Raw genomic sequence first — 23,032 nt, forward strand, 5'->3', positions numbered from 1 at the left:
TTAAATATAAATGTGAACACGAGTACCCATACTAGGGTAACCATACGTCCTGTTTTATAAAGGATTGTCTTTTATTTCGGCTTTGTGTCCTGTTCTGACAAATTTCTCTCAGGACGCTTTTTATCCCTTAATTTCAAGTATGTTCCATATTAATCCCGTTTATTGCCTTACTGTTAATTTATAATTTTTGAAATTTATTACATAGTTATATTTACCGACCGGCGCGACCAGCTCGTTATCAAATGAGAGCATATTGCGAAATAATAGCTAATAGCTAATAATAGCAAATAGCTCCATGTCCACAAGCGTTATCTTACCGACAATCAAGCATATTTTAAAATGTTTTTTTCCATACACTTCATAAATTAGGAGTAGAGTGTAGGTCCTATACTATACTCCTAATTAGTAATTAACAATTCATAAAGTATGTAGCCAATATAGGCAATTTTATTAGCAATAAGCGGATACTCAATTAATAAGAAACTTTTTTTTGAACCTATTAATTCAATGAAAAATTCCAAGTATAAAAAATCTCAAGTTTGAATATGGCTTATGCTCAACTATTAATTATGTATAAAAAACAACTTTTAGTAGTAAAGAAATTTAAATGAAAATATGAACTCATCTGCACATAACATATATACAGTGTAATAAGTTATAAGTCAAAAAACATAAGGGATATAGGTAAGTATAACATTTTAGGAATATAATATATACTAATACATTTATACAAAAATTGCACTATAAACTATAAAAATAATAGTACAATAAGTTAATACAAAACAGGTGGTCGTGGTAGTATAATATATTTAGTCAAAATCATATAATATAGTCTACATATAATATTATACATATTACATTTATACAAAAATTTCACTTGATAATAATTTGTGACATTATTTTCATTATATTTTGTTATACGCTACACGTTAATTACTAATTAGGAGTAGATTATATACGTGTTCCTATCATTTTTTTTCTTGGCTTTTCTCCAGTGGTCTTTTTTTCCCGCGTTCGAACAAATCATCCTAATTGTCATGTTTAATATCATAATAAAAAATTATAATAATCAAAAAATATGTACCTAGCAACCTAGGTATCTTATGTTGAAGTTGAACTGTGAACTAAAATGATTCGATACAATAATTAGTAGATATTCTGACTTCTATTAGTCTAATATAAATCCATTATCATAACTATTTATAGCGTTCTCTAACACTATCATTTTGAATTTGGAGCTTATTCTGGTACACCGGAAATGGAAAACTTATTTTTAGCACACTAATCTTTATCATTATTCATTGGAATTGTTAAAATATTGTGCTAGCTTAACCTGACCTTTGAACAATGTACACTTAATAATAAGATACCTCGTACAGTATTACGTATATCGTACACCTATACATATAACCACATAATATCTATAATCATTTTATTCTGTTATATTTTTAAATGTTAATACAAGCTTGAGTCCCTTCTAGCGAGAAAAAAGTCCCGTAAAAATTTTATCAGGAAAAAGTTTCAAGAAAAAAAGTCTGTTTTCTAAATAAAATTGTCTAATAATATCTATTTATAGTCCATAAAGGAGAAGAAAGTTTACTTGTGTTTGGGCAGTTGTCTCTTAACATGTTTTATATAAATATTCTTATCAGCTAGGTATAATTAAATTGTAATTAATTCAGACTAATAATTTTAAAAATATAATATTAAAATTATGTTCTATGACTAATTCACCCATTTGCCTACATTGACTATAATTATTGACTGTAACTGATCAATTTTTTAGTTAAATATACGACATAAAGGTACCTATTACCTATATGCATTTGAATGAGAGTTCGAGAAGCGGGAATTAGCCATTATAATGCGCCTCTTTTCAAAAAAGAGTACGGTAACTGGGATATTACTTAATACTATTTTTATGAACTTCCTTACAGTTTATGGGGAACATAAATAAGATCGTGTGGTATATATAGTATATTGTCACAAGTCACAACATGAATATTATGTTACTTTATAATGATACATTTTTTAAATATCAGTCGTGGTGTCATACGTAAGCATATCAAGATCACCATCTACCTAATAAATAATCTGATATTAACTATTCTAAATAAAATAAAGAAAACCATGTTTAGTCTTGTGAATTCTATACGACTGTACATATTTTTATAAAATAGCTGTTTTCGGATAGTTATTTATTTAATTGTTATAATTTTATTTTACTACATATTTACGAGTATATTTAATTTAATAATTTCATCAACTTTCGTAGCTTGAATGTAGAGGACGTCACAGTGCCACACCCACAAATGGTTGTGTTCTGTAGTCCCAATTGTGTGTAGTATTTGGAGATCTCTTAAATATTATAGCAGTAGGTATATATTATTATTTATGAGTAATAAAAACAATGTAAAAAGTGAACTCACTTATTTACATAAAAATTAAATTATTAATATACTGTTGACTACAGGTTATTTACTTAATAGACACTACTCGTCATATACATCTTATACGCATGACACAATATTTAATTTTTCATAAGAAAAAATAATATAAAAATAACTAAACAAATCATACTTGACTGTTGTAACTATACGATTAAACTGTTGTTTTACTAAATAGAACGATATTAAATCATGCATAGACGGTCTGTCAGCTCTCAGATTATATTACTAAGTTTATTTTATGATATGGGTATATTTATTTTACTATATTAGACAATAGTAATATAATGGTTGAATTAATTTTTGGCGAAACAGTTTCATTTGAAAATTTCATAACTTGTATAAAATATAAGGTACATGAATAATATTTTTTTTAATACAATTAAATAGCGATAACCGTTAATCTTGATTTTAATATGTATTTTCAGTTTTCACCCACATTTGAAAATATATCTCAACTGCTATGCTAATATAACTATTACGAGTGATCTTGAATTACATTTTTGAACTTTTTTACTCAATGAAAACAATTTTATTGATATTTATTGAAGAAACAACCAAAATATCTCAAATTTCAATTGTCTATAGACTATAAATAAGTCAGAACAAGTCAAAATATTTTGAAAATTTGTGTATGCATAGGAAATGACAAAATAAACATTTGATAAAAATTTCAAGTACTTACCTACAGTTTTTAGTTTTTGAATAGCAACACAATAAGAAAATCGTGGTATGAGAATTTGTAAAATTTGTCAATAATAAAATATTAAATATAAACATAAAATATAAAAACAAATTAAAATTAAAATTAAAATAATAAAAATTATATAAAAAAATATAAATAAAGAAATGTATTAAATACAATGAATTATATTAAATGAATATAATTTTTTTTTCAAATGTTTGTTTTATGGGTAAATAGACTGATTTGTTTTAAACGTAGGAAATCTTAAAAGGAATCTTGTATTACATTTTCAAATCTTGGACATCAAAAGAAAAATGTTTATACATTTTTAACTCAAAAAATAAAAAAGGAAAAATGTTAAAAAATTAGAATTGTGTTTCCCGCAAATTTCTTTTGTTTATCAATTCCAAAGACTCTAGTAAAACACTTTTGTGTTACAATATCTTTGAAATAGGAGGTTATAAGCATGTCGGTGTGATTACATTATGCATTTGTGCGTTTACCGACGTTCCGTTCTGTTTGTGTAAACCGTAAACTCGCGTTTTCTTCTTTTTTGTACTTCGGTATTCATTTAATATAACTGTCTTATTTATACGCAAATTAATAAATTACAATTTAATGTAAAATGTAATAATTCATTTCATTTTCGTCAAATCAACTTAAAAAGTAAGTCATTTTCTTTTACGTTTGTTTGGTTATAGTTTTTAAATAATATTATATAAATTAAATACAATGCCATATCTTACAAAACTAATATATTATACCTTTTTCATTTCAAAAGGTTATGTCTATTCCACCTTTCATGTTGGGTGGGAACCCATGGGCTCAGATCATTCAGCAGCAGCAACAAATTGCTGCAGTGCAAGCACAAGCTCAAGCCCAGGCTGCTCATGCACAAGCAGCAGCTGTACATGCTCATATGCATGTTGCTCAGCAAATGGCTATGCACCAAATGTCATCAGCTCCACCTCACAGAATACCTGAACCATTAAGTGATGAAAAATTACAAGAAAAATGTAATTTTGATTAATTGTTTTATTTAACTTAATTGTCCTCGTCCAATTCATTATCCACGATTTATTATTAAATGTTCCATTAATATAGCACAAAAATGGCAACAAATTCAATCAAAAAGATTTGCACCTAAACGTAAGTTTGGTTTTGTCGATGCACAAAAAGAAGACATGCCCCCTGAACATATACGTAAAATAATCAGGGACCATGGTGATATGAGCAGTCGAAAATATCGTCATGACAAAAGAGTCTATTTAGGGTAAGTACAATCAAAAAAGTAATGATATAAATCTTGTTTATTTTCAAAATTGTTATTGATTCTAAGAGGTCTGTAATCACAAAAATTTAATTTTAAATTTACTCCATTTACTACCCTTTCACCCATCACAAACAAAATGTAATAACCACACATTAGTTTCTATATTTTTGAAGAGATTCTGAACTTCAGAAGTGTGTAGGAAATAATTTTTGTTGCAAAGCTTATCCTATTCTTTTCTAAAACTGCTGTAATTAATTTTTTATTTTTCAATCATTTAATGTATACATCAAAGAAACCATTTATGGTGTCAAATTAAATTGTTGATTTTTCAGTTAATAATCTACTTATATTGTTTTGGGGAGATCCAAAATTGTACTAAAATAATATTTCTTATAGTTGGTACAGATAAAATATTTTAATTTGTATTTGAAAATAATTCAAACACAAATAGGTAGGTATATGTAAGTATGAGAGCTATTGTATTTCCCAGATAAAGATTCCAGCACACTGACAGAAATTGTAACTACCACTATCCCACAATCACAATCCCTAATGAATTTATGAGTTATCAGAAACTTTGAAATTAAATGCTATTAATTTAATAGGTATCATTTCAAATTTTGAATACATAGTACCTACAAATATTAAATGCAATAAGATTCAAGTATGCTTGTTTGATAGTTTGTTCATATATTTATTTATGTATTAATAATCATACAACAAAATACAAAATAAATCTAAGTGTCTATATATAAGTTTTATTTCATTAAAATAATTAACTTTTTGTGATTAATTATTTTTAGGTATATTTTATAATTTTTAAATATGAAAAATGAATATAAATATATTAAAAGTAATATTTGAATTTAGGGCTCTGAAATATATGCCGCATGCCGTTTTAAAATTATTGGAAAATATGCCCATGCCATGGGAACAGATTCGTGATGTCAAAGTTTTGTATCATATAACCGGTGCAATAACTTTTGTTAATGAAATTCCATGGGTTATTGAACCAGTTTATATTGCTCAATGGGGGTAAGCCAGTTTATTTTTAATATGGTCTGTTCTTAGTTAAATACATTTATTACCTATTTATCATTTAAGAACTATGTGGATAATGATGAGAAGAGAAAAACGTGATAGGCGTCATTTTAAACGTATGCGTTTTCCTCCATTTGATGATGAAGAACCACCTTTAGATTATGCTGACAATGTATTAGATGTTGAGCCTTTAGAAGCTATTCAAATTGACTTAGATACAGAAGAAGATGCTGCTGTAGCAAAATGGTTTTATGATCATAAACCACTTGTTAATACAAGGTATTTAAAAAATATTATGAACTTACACAATAATCATATTACCTATTCTAATCTGCATTTCATCATGGCTAATATTTACATTTAATGATTTATTTTTATAATTGATTTAGGCATGTAAACGGATCTACATATCGTAAATGGAATTTAACTTTACCGCAGATGGCTACATTATATAGATTAGCTAATCAACTTTTAACTGATCTTGTTGATGATAATTACTTTTATTTATTCGACCCAAAATCATTCTTTACTGCTAAAGCATTAAATATGGCTATTCCCGGAGGACCAAAATTTGAACCACTTATCAAAGATTCAAATCCATCGTAAGTTGTTAACTCATACATATATATTTTGACTTTATTTTACAAATTGTTTTTGTTTTTAGATTTGTCCGTGATGAAGATTGGAATGAATTTAATGATATCAATAAAATTATTATAAGACAACCTGTAAGAACTGAATATAGAATTGCATTTCCATATTTATACAATAATCTTCCGCATTATGTGCATTTGTCTTGGTGAGTATTCTTTATCAAGAATAATTTATTTTTATATACATTTTATAAAATAATTTTACATTTAAAATTCCTAAAATTAACACACAAGTTTTGAAAATTTCATAAAAATATTTGTTGTTTTTACTAATGTGTGTAATATTAATTTACATAATCGTTGTAGCAAGCTAGATAAAAGACAATCTAATTTAGCGCTGATAGTTATGAACAATTTATTTAATATTCAAAGGAATTCTTATTTTGTGACAGCAATCAAGAGATTTGATATGCCTGTATGTTTTGCCATTGTGTTAATAATAAGTACACTATATGCTGAACTAGATCTTTAATACCTTATTGTTACCCTATCAATATTACTCATACTACTAATTACTCTATTTTGTGTTTATTTTTATTTTATTCATCTGTTATACATTAATTAAATTTACTGTACGTTACCATATTAAACTATAATGCATGTAACCACAAACCATACGCTAAAAAAAAAAAACTATATGCAATGTAGGTCCTATTTAATATTTAATAACATCCTAAAAACTGAATGTTTGGAATTTTTATTTATTTATTAATGTATACAAATATATAGTTTTTAGTTAAATAAATTGAACAATGCTCACATTATCTGAATGTAGGATCGTATCTAAACAATAAAAAAAATATTTTGATAAATTAATATTTTAAAAGCTGTGATGAATTGCGTAGGGTCTCTGATATTGGATGCAGAATGATGCCCAATTATTGTATTTTTAATAGTTTCGTCCGTGATGTGTCTATTTTGAAAGCAATAAGAAAATGCGCCGTACTGAGCATATTTATAAAAGTATTTTGTTATGATGATTAGCACAGGGGTCTGATATCTGTATTAATGAATACAGACAGACAGCACTTATTTTTAACGTGGTCAGTGATCTGTTATTTGTAAATGTTGTTTGGACAAAATTTTATTCCTGAACAAATATATAAAATAGTGCTTCAATCCATTTAATATTGTACCGACAAATTAACAAAAATTAAATGTTCATATTTTGTTAAAATGTTATAATTTTTAATTAAAAATATGATAAAAATTATTGAGAATATAATATGGTGTAGCAGTTATCGTCATGGTACATATCACTGTGATAAAAATTTATTCAACTACATTTAAAAAAATGTAATTAATGAGCAATGATGAGTTGCGTAGGGGCTCTGATATTGGATGCAGAATGATGCCCAACTATTGTATTTTTAATAGATTTCGTCCGTGATGTGTCTATTTTGAAACCAATAGGAAAATGCGCCCAACTGAGCATATTTTGTTATGATAATTAGCACAGGGGTCTGATATCTGTGTTAATGAATACAGACAGATGGCATTTATTTTTAACGTGGTCAGTGATCTGTTATTGTAAATGTTGTTTGGACAAAACTATATATCTGAACAAAATGCACTTAATTGAACATTTTTAGAGTATTTATGTATTAAAAGATTTTAGGTATCTTATAATATAAGTACTTTTGGGTATAAACACGATGTTTTGATCATTATATATACAATTTTATAATCATATTTAATTCTTGTATTATACTACTAAAATGGTTAATGTTAGACATTTTATTGAAAATTTATTTTAATATTGATATAAATATCATAAAAGTGTGGTGTTAATTCATCATAATTATTCTCTTTTTATAAATCATGGCTTGTCTTATATGTACTTATAAAATAAGTAAGGTTGTTGTATTAAATTTCAGGTATCATGCTCCAAATGTTGTGTACATTAAAACTGAAGATCCAGATTTGCCAGCATTTTATTTTGACCCCTTAATAAATCCTATATCTCACCGGCATTCCGTCAAGGTATTTATTAAATTTTTTGTTTCTGTAATAAATATATTTTTTCATCCACTTTTTTTTTTTTGAAATATGAATTTATAAATGTAAAAAGAAGCGGTGTACAACTAATTAATTTAATAAAGTTATACTAGCTATCTAGTATCTGCTTAATCTTTTTTTTTTTTGATAAAATGCTAGATTTTCTATTACCTAATTAAGAATCATTTACTTAATACTTGATGTGTACAGTGTTGAAAAACTGAGTAATTAAATATCTTGTTTTGGTCAATATTTTTTATGTATTTTTAGATAAAATTTATGCTTGTGCTACACCTATAGTGTAACACTTTTCATTTTTATTTTGAATATTTATTTTATTGAAATTTAAAAGGTTAAAAGAGCCAATTTGTAATTCTGATTTTTAGGATATAGTTTATATTTTACAATTTTTCAGAACTCGTTATTTTTGTTAAGTCAAGTTAATCCAGTCGTAACAAAACATTTTAAACTTGAAAAGTATGATCTTTTTAATAATATTTTATGATGATTTTTAAACACATAGGTACGTAAAAAATATGAATATTTTTTTTAAATGTTATTCCTTTTCAGATAAATAATTCTTACATCAAAAAATGTTGATATCTTTAAAAAAATCATAAAAATGGTTTTGACTTAGATGTATGATTTTACAGTCAAAAGTTTTCTAAAACCATGATTTGTTAATTGGCTATATTGAAATTTTCAAAAAACATTTTAATCCGATTCTAACCTTTATTCTCAGTATTAAAATTTAAATAATGTTATATTATATGTGTAGTTAATAAATTATACTTAAAAAAAATATTGATTAGAACAAAAGGTATTTCATTTGTTAGGTCTTCCTTGTTACACCCTTTATTATAAACTGGACAGTTGAATTTTCACTTTAATTTAGCACATTTATCATTAAATTGTTATTGCTTTGATAGCTGTTAAAAACAAAAATTGTCTTTGTCATATTATATACCACACTATCTTTTAATAAACAGAGTATTGTATTGTTTGTAGGTTAATGAACCTGTTTTTGACGATGATGATGAATTTGAACTACCATTAGAAGTTCAGCCATTTTTACAAGAAACTCCTGTTTACACTGACAACACAGCAAATGGAATTGCATTATTATGGGCTCCTAGACCATTTAATATGCGTTCTGGTTAGAATATTGTCTTTATTTACATTAATTATTTTTAACATTATTAAATTAAAATATAATATATATTATGATTGTAGGCCGTTGTAGAAGAGCTATTGATGTACCTTTAGTTAAGAGTTGGTACCGAGAACATTGTCCACCTGGACAACCTGTGAAAGTTCGTGTTAGCTATCAAAAACTTTTGAAATATTATGTATTAAATGCTTTGAAACATCGACCCCCTAAACCACAGAAAAAAAGGTCTGTATCACAACATTTACTAATTTTTTTAATTTCTATTAAATACCATACCGACCTATCATTAATTGTTATTTTTGTGTTACTTTTAGATATTTATTCCGATCATTTAAATTTACTAAATTTTTCCAAACTACAACATTAGATTGGGTAGAAGCTGGTTTACAAGTATGCAGGCAAGGATATAATATGTTAAACCTTTTAATTCATCGTAAAAATCTTAACTACTTGCATCTGGATTATAATTTCAATTTGAAACCTGTGAAAACACTTACAACTAAAGAAAGGAAAAAATCTCGTTTTGGAAATGGTATATTTTCATTAAAATATTTTATAATTAATGTACGATTAAATATCTTAATTTATTTTAATAGCTTTTCATTTGTGTCGAGAAATTCTTCGTTTGACAAAACTCATCATTGATTCACATGTACAATACAGATTAAACAATATTGATGCATTTCAATTAGCTGATGGATTACAATATGTATTTGCACATGTTGGACAACTTACTGGCATGTATCGTTATAAGTACAAACTCATGAGACAAATACGTATGTGCAAAGATTTAAAACATCTTATTTACTATCGTTTTAATACTGTAAGTATTAAAAATCAATTTATAACAATATTTTTTTATGAAGCATTACATTATAAATACAATTAAATATTGTTATATTTTAGGGACCCGTAGGCAAAGGTCCAGGTTGTGGATTTTGGGCACCAGGTTGGCGTGTATGGTTGTTTTTTATGCGAGGAATAACACCATTATTGGAAAGGTGGTTAGGAAATTTACTCTCTCGCCAGTTTGAAGGAAGACATTCAAAAGGAGTTGCTAAAACTGTTACAAAACAACGTGTTGAGAGTCATTTTGATTTAGAACTTCGTGCTTCTGTAATTATTTTATTATTATTTCTTTTAATTTTCTTACAAGTTCATTGTAAATAATATTTTGTTTATTTAGGTCATGCATGATATTGTAGATATGATGCCAGAAGGTATTAAACAAAATAAGGCTAGAACGATTTTGCAGCATTTATCTGAAGCATGGAGATGTTGGAAAGCTAATATTCCATGGAAGGTTAAATACTTTATAATAAATATAATTTATTTTATACTTTAAAATATAAAAAAATTTACAGGTTCCTGGATTACCAACTCCAATTGAGAATATGATTCTTCGATATGTAAAAATGAAAGCCGATTGGTGGACAAATACAGCGCATTATAATAGAGAACGTATCCGTAGAGGAGCTACAGTTGATAAGACTGTATGTAAAAAGAATTTAGGTCGCTTAACTAGATTATACTTAAAAGCAGAACAAGAACGTCAACACAATTATCTTAAAGTATGGTTTCTTTATTTTTATTTCTTTCTTTGTTCATAAATGTATATGTTTTATTTTATGATTTAGGACGGACCTTACATTTCCCCTGAAGAAGCTGTAGCTATTTACACAACAACTGTTCATTGGTTAGAATCTCGACGATTTGCTCCAATACCATTTCCTCCTCTTTCGTATAAACACGATACAAAATTATTAATTTTAGCTCTTGAACGTTTGAAAGAGGCATACAGGTAATAACAGAGTTATGTGCCCATAATAAATTTACAAAACAATTAGTTTGAATATTGATGACTTATAGTACCAATATTATTCTACATTATTCTCAAAATATTTTTTATAGTGTAAAGTCCCGTTTGAATCAAAGCCAAAGAGAAGAATTAGGATTAATTGAACAAGCTTATGATAATCCTCATGAAGCGCTTTCAAGAATAAAACGTCATTTATTGACTCAAAGAACGTTTAAAGAAGTAAGTCATTTCATTAAAATTCATCAAGTAACTCGATGTATTTTCTGTTTTTAATAAAGTAGATTGAAGTTAAAGTAAAATGTATTACTATTGAAAGGTATGCTTGCTTTCATAACGTGTAGGTTAGGTTAAGAAATGGTAAAGATCATAATGTCATGGCTATATTATATTGTACAATATATTATTGGTGCTGCTCCTTAAAATTTAATCTCTATCCAAAAAAAGCATAATGTTGTACATGCTGAATAGTACACATTTTTAATAAGTTAACATTAAAAATAAAATTATTAAGAGATATAAAAAATCAACTAAAAACTTTTTGAAGGAGAAATTACTTAAAACTCATTAATTAAATTAATATTTTATCGATATTTGTATGACATATAAATTTAATGATAGTGGTAGTATTGAATAAGCATTGATGAATTGCGTAGGGGCTCTGATATTGGATGTAGAATGATGCCCAACTATTGTATTTTTAATAGATTTCGTCCGTGATGTGTCTATTTTGAAACCAATAGGAAAATGCGCCCAACTGAGCATATTTTGTTATGATAATTAGCACAGGGGTCTGATATCTGTGTTAATGAATACAGACAGATGGCATTTATTTTTAACGTGGTCAGTGATCTGTTATTGTAAATGTTGTTTGGACAAAACTATATACCTGAACAAATACATAAAACATTATTTTAATCTACCATTATATTATATTTTAATGTCAACAAAAATTAAATGCGTTTGTAAACACTCCAAAAATACTTATATAATAGAAATGATTATGTCTTAAGAAGATATAGTATGGTAGTAAACTTAATGTATATGTCACTTAGATGAAATAAGATATTTAATTCTACAATAAAACCAACAATACTATCTGTGAAGAGTAAAAATTTGTTGAATAAAAGCATATAATTTATATAATTGAAAACCAAGTTTCAGAAAACTTCACCCTATTATAAATATATGATGGCATGTAAAATATAGTTGACATTGGTTGTTTTTAAGATGCTCACGTGTTAACTTATGTTGAACATGCGACCTTAGTGTTTTGAACAATATATATTATGATAGTATTTATTAATCAACGTTGAATTATGTCCCCTACATAAACCATTAGGAAAAAGTATAACTGTCCATATCTTTAGAATTATTTAGGGATAATGATTGATCTTAGATTTTTATAAAGTTTATGTTTTCCATTTATAATAGAAACCGCTTATTTAGGTCACCCGATAAAGAAGACAACAGCTTAATTGGGACAAATAGGTTACTGCCCAATGTGTCCCAATTAAGCAGATTCTACTGTATTCTTATGTAAATATTTTAATAACAGTTAATTTATAAAAATGTATTTAATAGTAGTCAATTTTATTGTATTTGTTAATTTATAATATATATTATATATGTATAACTGCTAGAGAACATGCCATAGCCTAACAAAAATTTGTTCTCCTGTGTATCTTCACTTGGTGATTTGTCATACTGGAACCGGTCTCAATGACCGGAAAGGCATAAAATCTGTGCTTCTCCCACAGGATAAAAGTCTAAAATTGAATACAAATTAAGTCGTGACTTTTTTTTTTTTAGACATTTTGAATGTGAAATAATATATAATTAACATTAATGTGATTGTCGCCAATATTATAGGACTAATAAAATTAATTAACTAAATTTTTTAGGTGGGCATAGAGTTTATGGATTTATATTCTCACCTAGTACCTGTATATGATGTTGAACCTTTAGAAAAAATAACTGATGCTTATTTGGATCAATATTTATGGTATGAAGCGGATAAGCGACGTTTGTTTCCACCCTGGATTAAACCGTCTGACACTGAACCACCTCCATTACTTGTATATAAATGGTGTCAAGGTAAAAAATATGCTATGTTGTGTATTTATAATCATACATGGTTTTTATTATTTTTTTTATTCAATAATTCAATAATTATAACACTTGTTTTCATTTAGGTGTAAATAATTTACAAGATGTATGGGATGTGAGTGAAGGTGAATGCAACGTATTACTTGAATCCAAATTTGAAAAAATCTATGAAAAAATTGATTTAACATTGCTTAACAGATTGTTAAGATTAATTGTCGATCATAATATTGCTGATTATATGACTGCCAAAAGCAATGTTATAATTAATTATAAGGTTTGTTGTTTAATTTCAAACCCAAAGTGTAATTTTATGTTCTTACAAGTTTTGAAATATATATTATACAATTTCAGGATATGAACCATACTAATAGTTATGGTATAGTTCGAGGTTTACAATTTTCATCATTTATTGTTCAATACTATGGATTGGTTTTGGATTTGTTAGTTTTGGGATTACAAAGATCGTCAGAAATGGCAGGACCACCTCAAATGCCTAATGATTTCTTAACTTTCCAAGATGTTGTTACTGAAATAGCTCATCCAGTTCGTCTTTATTGTCGATATATTGATAGAGTACACATATTTTTAAGGTATTTATAATAAAAGAGTGAAATATGATTACTATATTTTTTACATACATATGATTGAGTTTTTTAGTAAAACTTGTTCGAAGAACAAAATAAACCATAATAAGGATAAAAAAAATTAATTAATATTGTCCGTACTATTTGTTTATTAAATTTATAATAATGTACTATTGTACTAAATTAATAATAAATATCAAACTATAATTACACATACTTTACTAATACCAATAACTGGTATTTTTTAAAAGTTTCACTTAACTATAAAATATTATACTTAAATATAAATTAATTTATTTTCAATAGATTCACTGCTGAAGAAGCAAAAGATCTTATTCAACGTTATTTAACAGAACATCCAGATCCAAATAATGAAAACATTGTTGGTTATAATAATAAAAAGTGTTGGCCTCGTGATGCTAGGATGCGCTTAATGAAACACGATGTTAACTTGTAAGTTATTATAAAAGGGTTATTAGTTAATTATTGTTTATAATTTAAAATTTTGAATTTAACAGAGGAAGAGCTGTATTCTGGGACATTAAAAATAGACTTCCTCGTTCTACAACTACCATACAGTGGGAAAATAGTTTTGTGAGCGTTTATTCCAAAGATAATCCTAATTTGTTGTTTAATATGAGTGGTTTTGAATGCCGAATTCTACCAAAAGTAAGATTATTAAAATATTATACTGGAATATAAATATGTGCAGTTTAATTTATATCAAATAATTTTTAGTGTCGAACAATTCACGATGAACTTACTCATAGAGATGGTATATGGAATTTACAAAATGAAATCACTAAGGAAAGAACAGCTCAATCATTTTTGAGAGTTGATGACGAATCCTTGCAAAGATTCCACAATCGTGTTCGTCAAATTTTAATGGCCAGTGGATCAACAACTTTTACTAAGGTTGAATTAAATTGTTATAATTATTTTATAAAATACAATTAAAATTGAATTTTAATTATAGATTGTTAACAAATGGAATACAGCTTTGATAGGTCTTATGACTTATTTCCGAGAGGCTGTAGTAAATACTCAAGAACTTTTGGATCTATTAGTGAAATGTGAAAATAAAATTCAAACCCGTATTAAAATTGGTCTTAATTCTAAAATGCCTTCAAGATTCCCTCCTGTCGTTTTTTATACACCTAAAGAACTTGGTGGTTTGGGAATGTTATCTATGGGTCATGTTCTTATTCCTCAGGTTAATATTAATATAAACATAGTTTTAAAAATATTTTATTAATTTTGTAAGCAATTTTTTTCTAGTCCGATTTAAGATGGTCAAAGCAGACAGATGTTGGCATTACTCATTTCCGTTCAGGTATGAGTCATGATGAAGATCAGTTAATTCCAAATTTATATCGTTATATTCAACCGTGGGAATCAGAATTTATTGATTCCCAAAGAGTGTGGGCTGAATATGCTTTAAAAAGACAAGAAGCAAATGCACAGAATAGGTAAAACTGAAATAAATACAAATTGGTTTGTATTTTGATATATTTTCGTTTTGTAATTTCAGACGTTTAACCCTGGAAGATATAGAAGACAGTTGGGATCGTGGAATACCTAGAATAAATACTCTGTTCCAAAAAGACAGACATACATTAGCCTATGATAAAGGCTGGAGAATTAGAACAGAATTCAAACAATATCAGGTGAAATATTAACAAAAAATTACAAATTCTGAAAGTAGTGTAATTATCAATAGTAATAACGTAGTTCTTTGGTATAAAAAAAAATATATTTAAATGAAAAAGTTAAGTAATTGTAAATATTTAATTTAGAGCTAAATAATATTTAAATTTTTAAAAAATTATTTTACATTATTAGTAATAATTAATAAGTATTTATTATATTTAATTATTTCAATTCAGGTTCTAAAACAGAATCCATTCTGGTGGACTCATCAAAGACATGATGGTAAATTATGGAATTTGAACAATTACCGAACTGATATGATTCAAGCTTTGGGAGGTGTTGAGGGTATATTGGAACATACTTTATTCAAAGGAACCTATTTCCCAACTTGGGAAGGTCTATTTTGGTAAAAAAATTATAATACATTAAGTTGTATTGTATTATATTTACTCATTATTTATTTCTAGGGAGAAGGCATCTGGTTTTGAGGAATCAATGAAGTATAAAAAATTGACCAATGCTCAACGTTCTGGTTTAAATCAAATACCTAATCGTCGTTTTACATTATGGTGGTCACCAACTATCAACCGTGCTAATGTTTATGTTGGTTTCCAAGTTCAACTTGATTTGACTGGAATATTTATGCATGGTAAAATTCCTACTCTCAAAATTTCCCTGATTCAAATTTTCAGGGCTCATTTGTGGCAAAAAGTCCATGAATCTATTGTTATGGATCTTTGTCAAGTAAGTAATTTTTACAAAACCACTTAAAGAAAAATCTATTTAACTTATTTATACAATACGTAGGTTTTTGATCAAGAACTTGACGCGTTAGAAATTGAAACTGTTCAAAAAGAAACTATTCATCCACGTAAATCATACAAAATGAATTCATCTTGTGCTGATATCTTACTCTTTGCTGCTTATAAATGGAATGTTTCAAGACCCTCGCTTCTCGCCGATTCAAAGTAATTAAAACATTTTAAGAAAATTATTTTTTATTAATATTGCTTAAACAACTTATTTTAGAGATACAATGGATAACACAACTACACAGAAATATTGGTTAGATGTCCAACTTAGGTGGGGTGACTATGACTCACACGATGTTGAACGTTATGCGAGAGCCAAATTTCTGGATTATACTACTGATAATATGTCTATTTATCCATCACCCACTGGTGTACTCATTGCAATTGATTTGGCATACAACTTACACAGGTAATTATATATTATGACAAATTGATTTTTATCCACTCAATAATATTTTAATCTATATTTAATAAAAGATGTAATATGTTTTATTTATGTATGCTTAATTGTTTTAGTGCTTATGGAAATTGGTTCCCTGGCTGCAAGCCTTTGATCCAACAAGCTATGGCTAAAATTATGAAAGCAAATCCGGCTCTATATGTTTTGAGAGAACGTATTCGAAAAGCTCTACAATTGTATTCTTCTGAACCTACAGAACCATACTTATCAAGTCAGAATTATGGTGAACTGTTTTCTAATCAAATTATTTGGTAATTCATCCTATTCATAAGTTATCAATAAATCGTCATATTAAATACCATACTAACTTGTAACATCATCAGCAAAAATTTAATTTTTTTATAATTATTTTTTCTAATCTATTTTATATGTTATTTGATTTAAGGTTTGTGGATGATACAAATGTCTACAGAGTAACAATTCATAAAACTTTTGAAGGAAATTTGACAACTAAGCCCATTAATGGAGCTATTTTCATATTTAACCCACGTACTGGACAACTATTTTTGAAAATAATTCATACCTCAGTATGGGCTGGGCAGAAACGTTTAGGACAAGTAAATATTATTTTATTATAATGTATTATTATTTAATATTTATTTAACCTTCAAATCCAAATATTAATTCCTTAGTTAGCTAAATGGAAAACAGCCGAAGAAGTGGCAGCTTTGATTCGTTCATTGCCTGTTGAAGAACAGCCTAAACAAATTATCGTTACACGCAAAGGAATGTTGGATCCTCTTGAGGTAAATTTTTTTAAAAGTTTATACGATTCATTTTTACTCATAAAAATATTTTTTATTTTAGGTGCATCTTTTGGATTTCCCAAATATTGTAATCAAAGGATCAGAGTTACAACTTCCATTCCAAGCATGTTTGAAGGTGGAAAAGTTTGGTGACCTTATACTAAAAGCTACTGAACCTCAGATGGTTCTTTTCAATTTATATGATGATTGGCTTAAAACAATCTCTTCTTACACAGTAAAAATAGAATATTTAATGTACTTCATATTTCAAATTATATAATGATGAAATTTTTTATAGGCATTTTCTCGTTTAATATTGATATTAAGAGCTTTACATGTCAATACCGAACGTACCAAAGTTATATTAAAACCAGACAAAACTACTATAACTGAGCCACATCACATTTGGCCTACCCTCAGTGATGATGAATGGATTAAGGTTGAAGTGCAACTCAAGGATTTGATTTTAGCTGACTATGGAAAAAAAAATAAGTATGTATTTTTATTTATGATTATATTAAAAAATATTGACAAAAAACTAATTTAACAATTATTGTCTTATTATAGCGTGAATGTTGCTTCTTTAACACAATCAGAAATTCGAGATATTATATTGGGAATGGAGATTAGTGCACCATCAGCACAAAGACAGCAAATTGCCGAGATTGAGAAACAAACTAAAGAACAGTCGCAATTAACAGCAACCACAACTAGAACAGTGAACAAACATGGAGATGATATCATTACTTCCACTACTTCTAATTATGAAACTCAAACTTTCAGGTATAATTCTAAGTTTAAACATGGCATTTTTTTTAAATTACAAACCCTGAAATTTGTCACATTATTTTTAGTTCCAAGACTGAATGGAGAGTTCGTGCAATATCTGCAACAAATCTTCATTTACGTACTAATCATATTTATGTATCGTCTGACGACATTAAAGAGACTGGTTACACATATATATTACCTAAGAACATACTCAAAAAGTTTGTCACCATTTCTGATCTTCGTGCTCAGGTATATTGAATTTAGAATAATACTGCACCAACATTAATATTTAATATTAGCCTTTATTGAACATGTTTTAATTTTCTTAGATTTGTGCATACTTATATGGTGTAAGTCCTCCTGATAACCCTCAAGTGAAAGAAATCCGTTGTCTAGTGATGCCGCCACAATGGGGTACACATCAAACTATACATGTACCATCACAACTACCCAATAACCATCACTATCTCAATGACATGGAACCACTTGGTTGGATACATACGCAGCCCAATGAATTACCTCAACTATCGCCTCAAGTAAATTCAAATTATTAAAATATATTTTTCAATTTGTTAATAATTACATCATTTGTATTTTAGGATATAAGCACTCATGCCAAAATTATGTCTGATAACTCGGCATGGGATGGAGAAAAAACTGTTATAATAACTTGCAGTTTTACTCCGGGCTCATGCTCATTGACAGCCTATAAATTGACTCCAAGGTAAAAATAATTATTTAACTCCCTAAACTTTTCAAATTTTAATCTTTCAAATTTATTTTAAATTAGTGGTTTTGAATGGGGACGACAAAACACTGACAAAGGTAACAATCCAAAAGGCTACTTGCCCAGCCATTATGAAAAAGTACAAATGCTGTTGTCAGACAGATTCCTTGGTTTCTTCATGGTACCAGCTCAAGGATCGTGGAACTATAATTTTATGGGTAAATATAATAAATACTACATCTGTTAAAAGCCATCAACCCTTAACTACTTGCCTGTTCATGTTACATTTGTAAATTGCTCACGGATCATGACTGTTCAATATTTTACAAATATTTGAGGAACCGCTATTAAATTTTTTTTATTCAAATTTTAGGTGTAAGACATGACGCAAACATGAAGTATGAATTGCAATTAGCCAATCCAAAAGAATTTTATCATGAGATTCATAGGCCTGCCCATTTCTTGAATTTCTCGTCTTTAGAAGATGGAGACGGAGTTGGTGCTGACCGTGAAGACGTGTATGCTTAATGTGTATTATAATTATTTGTTTAAGGTAGTTTTTATTTTATACTTAAAAAATCTGAATGCATTGTATACAAATTTGGATTATACACTCGCAATAGTTGATATTGTATTTAAAAAAATTATTACTAAAAGTATCGAGATTTTTAATAATAACATATTGATTTTTATTGGAAAATTATTTTAACAATTGATGTCTAATACACAATAAAATATTTAAATGTATGTATCAAAATTTCAATATTTTATCATAATAATTTTTGTCAATAAAAGTAAATCAATGTGAAATTTATTAGGTGTGTAATAAAGTTGATTGATTTAAACCTTCCCTGCTCATAAAGTTATCTAGCATAACATTATAATAGTAGGTTATAGCCCACTAGTATAGAGGATACAGGATATGGAACAATAACTCATCATTTATATTGTAATATAAATGTGGAGGCACTATTCCAATTTCAACGTGTTCTGTTTGTGCATTAATAAGCACCTACCAGAAGGTAATTAATTTTTTCAACTATTTAGTACATTATAGTAACGTGTTATCCATACAAAATCCATTTAACACAAATACAGTGTTATGCATTACATTGTACCTAACCAAGAGAACGCATCCAAAGAAAAGGATAAAGTCTAATTTCACTTACCTAGTAACACGACAAATTGGGAGGAAGGGATGTGTAACACAATTTGATTGCCAACAATTTGTACTCTCACAGTTAGCCTATATCTCAAAAGGTTAAAACAATTTAACAATTCAACTTTTAACTATGGATTTGAAATTGAAACAAACACATATTAAAAAATTACCAAAAACGAATTCAAAATATCTGGATGTGATTTCCGTAATGCACAATTAAAAATATGTGAATAGTGACGTTATTAATAGATTTTCAGAACACAACCAAAATTGTTATGTTCATTTAGACTACTTAAGTTTAACTTGCAAACTTTAAACAGTTAGACTCTTATAGAATATAACTTATTGAATAATAAAGAAGCTTTAAAATAAATATGTATGTTAAACATACAAATTTTTAATATTATATACAATAACAGAAAATAAAAATTTTAATGTGTTAAAAAGAAATTTACTTCTACTTTAATTCGGTAACATTTTAACCGAATATTATGATTAATTTTACTGAGCTTCTAACGCAATCTTCTTTGTATGCAATTTGTCTTCCTCTTTGGTCTCTAAATCATGAAACATATATTTAAGTATATTGTATTGAATACAATATTTTAACTTTATAATTACCTGGTACAGTTACTGGTAATTCATCTGATGGTACGGTTGGTAACATATCAACAGCTTTTTGATGTTCTACAGCAATTAATTCATTTAATTCAGCTTCAACTGCATCTTCATCCTCAGATAACAAGGATCCACTAAGTAAATCGGTTATTTCCTATTTGAAAAATTATTTTCTTAAAAGTTAGTTATTCATATAAAATGTTTAGATATAATATTAATTACTCTTTGTTTATCGATTCCCTCTTTAGTTTCATCCAAAAGTTGCTCAATATGTTCAATATTAAACAATTCATTCGCTTTTTGAAGGGCTATATTTCCAACTTTAAGGCCTTCAATAACCTATACATAATTTATTGAATTAAATATATCGTAGAAATTGTAAAATAATATTCTGAGTTAATACTTTGTATTCTATTTGGGTATATTCTAAATCTTGAATTAATTTTTCGATTGTGTCCAAAGACACTTCAGTACGCTCGAGCTGCTCTGTTTGGTATTTCTTTTTCCTCAACAATAGCTTTGCTTTTCTATAACAATGAACATCATAATTATTAAAATGTTGGAGCAGAGATTGAAAATGTAACTAACAAATGTGCTGTTAACCTCCCCCCCCCCTTATGACAGATGAGTTAATATTTTGCTTCTCCTATTGAATCACTATTTTGGATTTACTACTATGAACCTTTTGGTTTTACATTACATTGAAATCAATTAAAAATGAATATGTTCAACAAATTTTCTCAGTATTCAGTAACACTATTAAAACATTTAATTAAATAAATATTTCATTAATATATGCAACTTAATTCTTAAATGATTTTTATATTTTTAAATTTAAGAGCTTTAAAAATATTATACTTGATAAGCTGAAATGTAATAATGAATCATGTTAGACATACTCTCTTTTGTTTTCGGACAGTAGTCTTTTAGCGAGTTCTCTTTCATTTTCTAGTAATTTTTCAACTCTTTGTTGATATCGCTTTAATGTATCTCTTTGCTGTTTCATTTGCTAAAAATTAAATTAAGCCTCAAAAACATTGTACATAAATGTCAAGTACATTTTAATACATGCAGTAGATAAACAAAACAATGGCCCAACAATACATATTCGTTATTATTACCAGAACTGCTCGATCGTGGTCGGTAACACGACTGACTTTTGGTTTTCCAAATAACATTCCCATATTGAAAAATAGTTTACGACAAAATTAATCAGCATAAGGCAATTCAATATCGATTAACGAAACGCAGAACAGTTGATTTCAATGTCAGAAATTCAAATAAAGTAAGCATGACGACATGGCCACATAATAATAAATATTAAATAATAATTAACTCGTACGTCTATGACTAATCTAAATTCAAGGTTTGAAATGAAATTCTTATGTTAGGTAAAATTGTTAAAATAAGATAATAAATTAATACAAGAGAAAAAAATATAAATATTAGTGAATATAGTCTGTTGCACGATTAAAGATAATATTGTTTTTAATCGTACTAATCGTAGTCTGTCGACTGTAGTAGTAATTTCTGTTATTCACAAATCACAGATTCTATAGATAAAAAAATATAATGACAATAATAACACAATCACAGGTCAATTAATATGCGTAGATAATGCATTTACATATGAGTATATCGTCTTTGACTTTAAAAAGCTCGACCATGCAGGGTTACCATTTACTAGACTCGGCTGAACCAGATCAAATTATTATTATTGTTTATCGTTATTCCAAATTAATTATTTAGCACAGAATACAACGATATACTTTCTCTTATAGATAGAACACAATATTTTAAGGATAATATGGTTATACAACGAAGCGTGGTCGCGACTCGCTGGAGTCTGCCCGCCACACAACCGCGGTATGCGGTCGCACTGTTATCGGGGGCGTGTCGTCTACTGGTTACCACGGCGGTCGCGAATACCTATTATTATATAAATATATTGTATTAATATTACTGTTTATTTGTTTTTTGTCGCCTCAAAACTCGTGAAATCATAATAGTACTATCGTAGTATTGTGATCCGCCAAGCGTTTTGCCTGCCGTTTGCCCCGTTTCCAATTTTTGCAGCTGAAGAAGGAAAGAACGTTCTGCGAAGCGGTGCGGAAGGCCGTCAGCCACGTCGGTTTCTCTCTCCAAAAAACGAACGAATCGCATGGACGTCCCAGTGTCGCAGCTCTGAGACACCGTCTGACCAATCAGTGAGCAGTGTTGTGGCGTTGTGGTATACCTACCCGTTTATTAGTCCATTGCGTACCACCGGTTGTCGTGTGGCGCGCAGGGACGCTTTTTTTTGGTTTCTA

General features: G+C 27.8%; 2 protein-coding genes across 5 annotated transcripts; one reads left to right on the top strand and one right to left on the bottom strand.

Annotated features, from left to right (window-relative positions):
* The first annotated feature begins 3,630 nt into the window (after positions 1-3,630).
* LOC111031404 (pre-mRNA-processing-splicing factor 8) lies at positions 3,631-19,757 on the top strand. Of its 2 annotated transcripts, XM_022311320.1 has the most exons (41): positions 3,631-3,798; positions 3,914-4,148; positions 4,237-4,405; positions 5,276-5,440; positions 5,510-5,725; positions 5,836-6,048; positions 6,111-6,245; positions 7,977-8,082; positions 9,106-9,253; positions 9,331-9,493; positions 9,583-9,800; positions 9,865-10,091; positions 10,175-10,384; positions 10,455-10,571; positions 10,633-10,839; positions 10,906-11,069; positions 11,180-11,306; positions 12,989-13,181; positions 13,280-13,467; positions 13,545-13,783; positions 14,084-14,230; positions 14,296-14,446; positions 14,516-14,692; positions 14,754-14,990; positions 15,056-15,246; positions 15,309-15,444; positions 15,664-15,833; positions 15,895-16,171; positions 16,235-16,395; positions 16,457-16,648; positions 16,756-16,950; positions 17,085-17,256; positions 17,332-17,445; positions 17,507-17,680; positions 17,744-17,937; positions 18,013-18,228; positions 18,300-18,465; positions 18,546-18,752; positions 18,816-18,940; positions 19,007-19,161; positions 19,317-19,471. In XM_022311320.1, exons 2-41 carry the CDS (start codon positions 3,917-3,919, stop codon positions 19,469-19,471), a joined length of 7,149 nt encoding a protein of 2,382 aa, XP_022167012.1. In that variant the 5' UTR covers positions 3,631-3,798; positions 3,914-3,916. The 2 variants fall into 2 exon arrangements, with proteins under 2 accessions (XP_022167012.1, XP_022167013.1); XM_022311321.1 differs by lacking the exon at positions 3,631-3,798 and having other exon boundaries at positions 3,917-4,148; positions 19,317-19,757.
* A 710-nt stretch (positions 19,758-20,467) lies between these two features.
* Positions 20,468-22,915, bottom strand: LOC111031408 (charged multivesicular body protein 6-A). Of its 3 annotated transcripts, none has more exons than XM_022311328.1 (6): positions 22,687-22,802; positions 21,623-21,732; positions 21,127-21,250; positions 20,946-21,062; positions 20,727-20,877; positions 20,468-20,662 (listed from the first exon to the last, which is right to left on the bottom strand). In XM_022311328.1, the coding sequence occupies exons 2-6, from the start codon at positions 21,727-21,729 to the stop codon at positions 20,607-20,609; spliced, it is 555 nt and encodes a 184-aa protein (XP_022167020.1). In that variant the 5' UTR covers positions 21,730-21,732; positions 22,687-22,802; the 3' UTR covers positions 20,468-20,606. The 3 variants fall into 3 exon arrangements, with proteins under 3 accessions (XP_022167020.1, XP_022167019.1, XP_022167018.1); XM_022311327.1 differs by lacking the exon at positions 22,687-22,802 and adding an exon at positions 21,845-22,587; XM_022311326.1 differs by lacking the exon at positions 21,623-21,732 and having other exon boundaries at positions 22,687-22,915.
* Between the last annotated feature and the right edge of the window lie 117 nt (positions 22,916-23,032).

This window comes from Myzus persicae, unplaced genomic scaffold (genome assembly GCF_001856785.1).
Source record: "Myzus persicae strain clone G006 unplaced genomic scaffold, MPER_G0061.0, whole genome shotgun sequence".
NCBI classification, from domain to species: Eukaryota; Metazoa; Arthropoda; class Insecta; order Hemiptera; family Aphididae; genus Myzus; species Myzus persicae.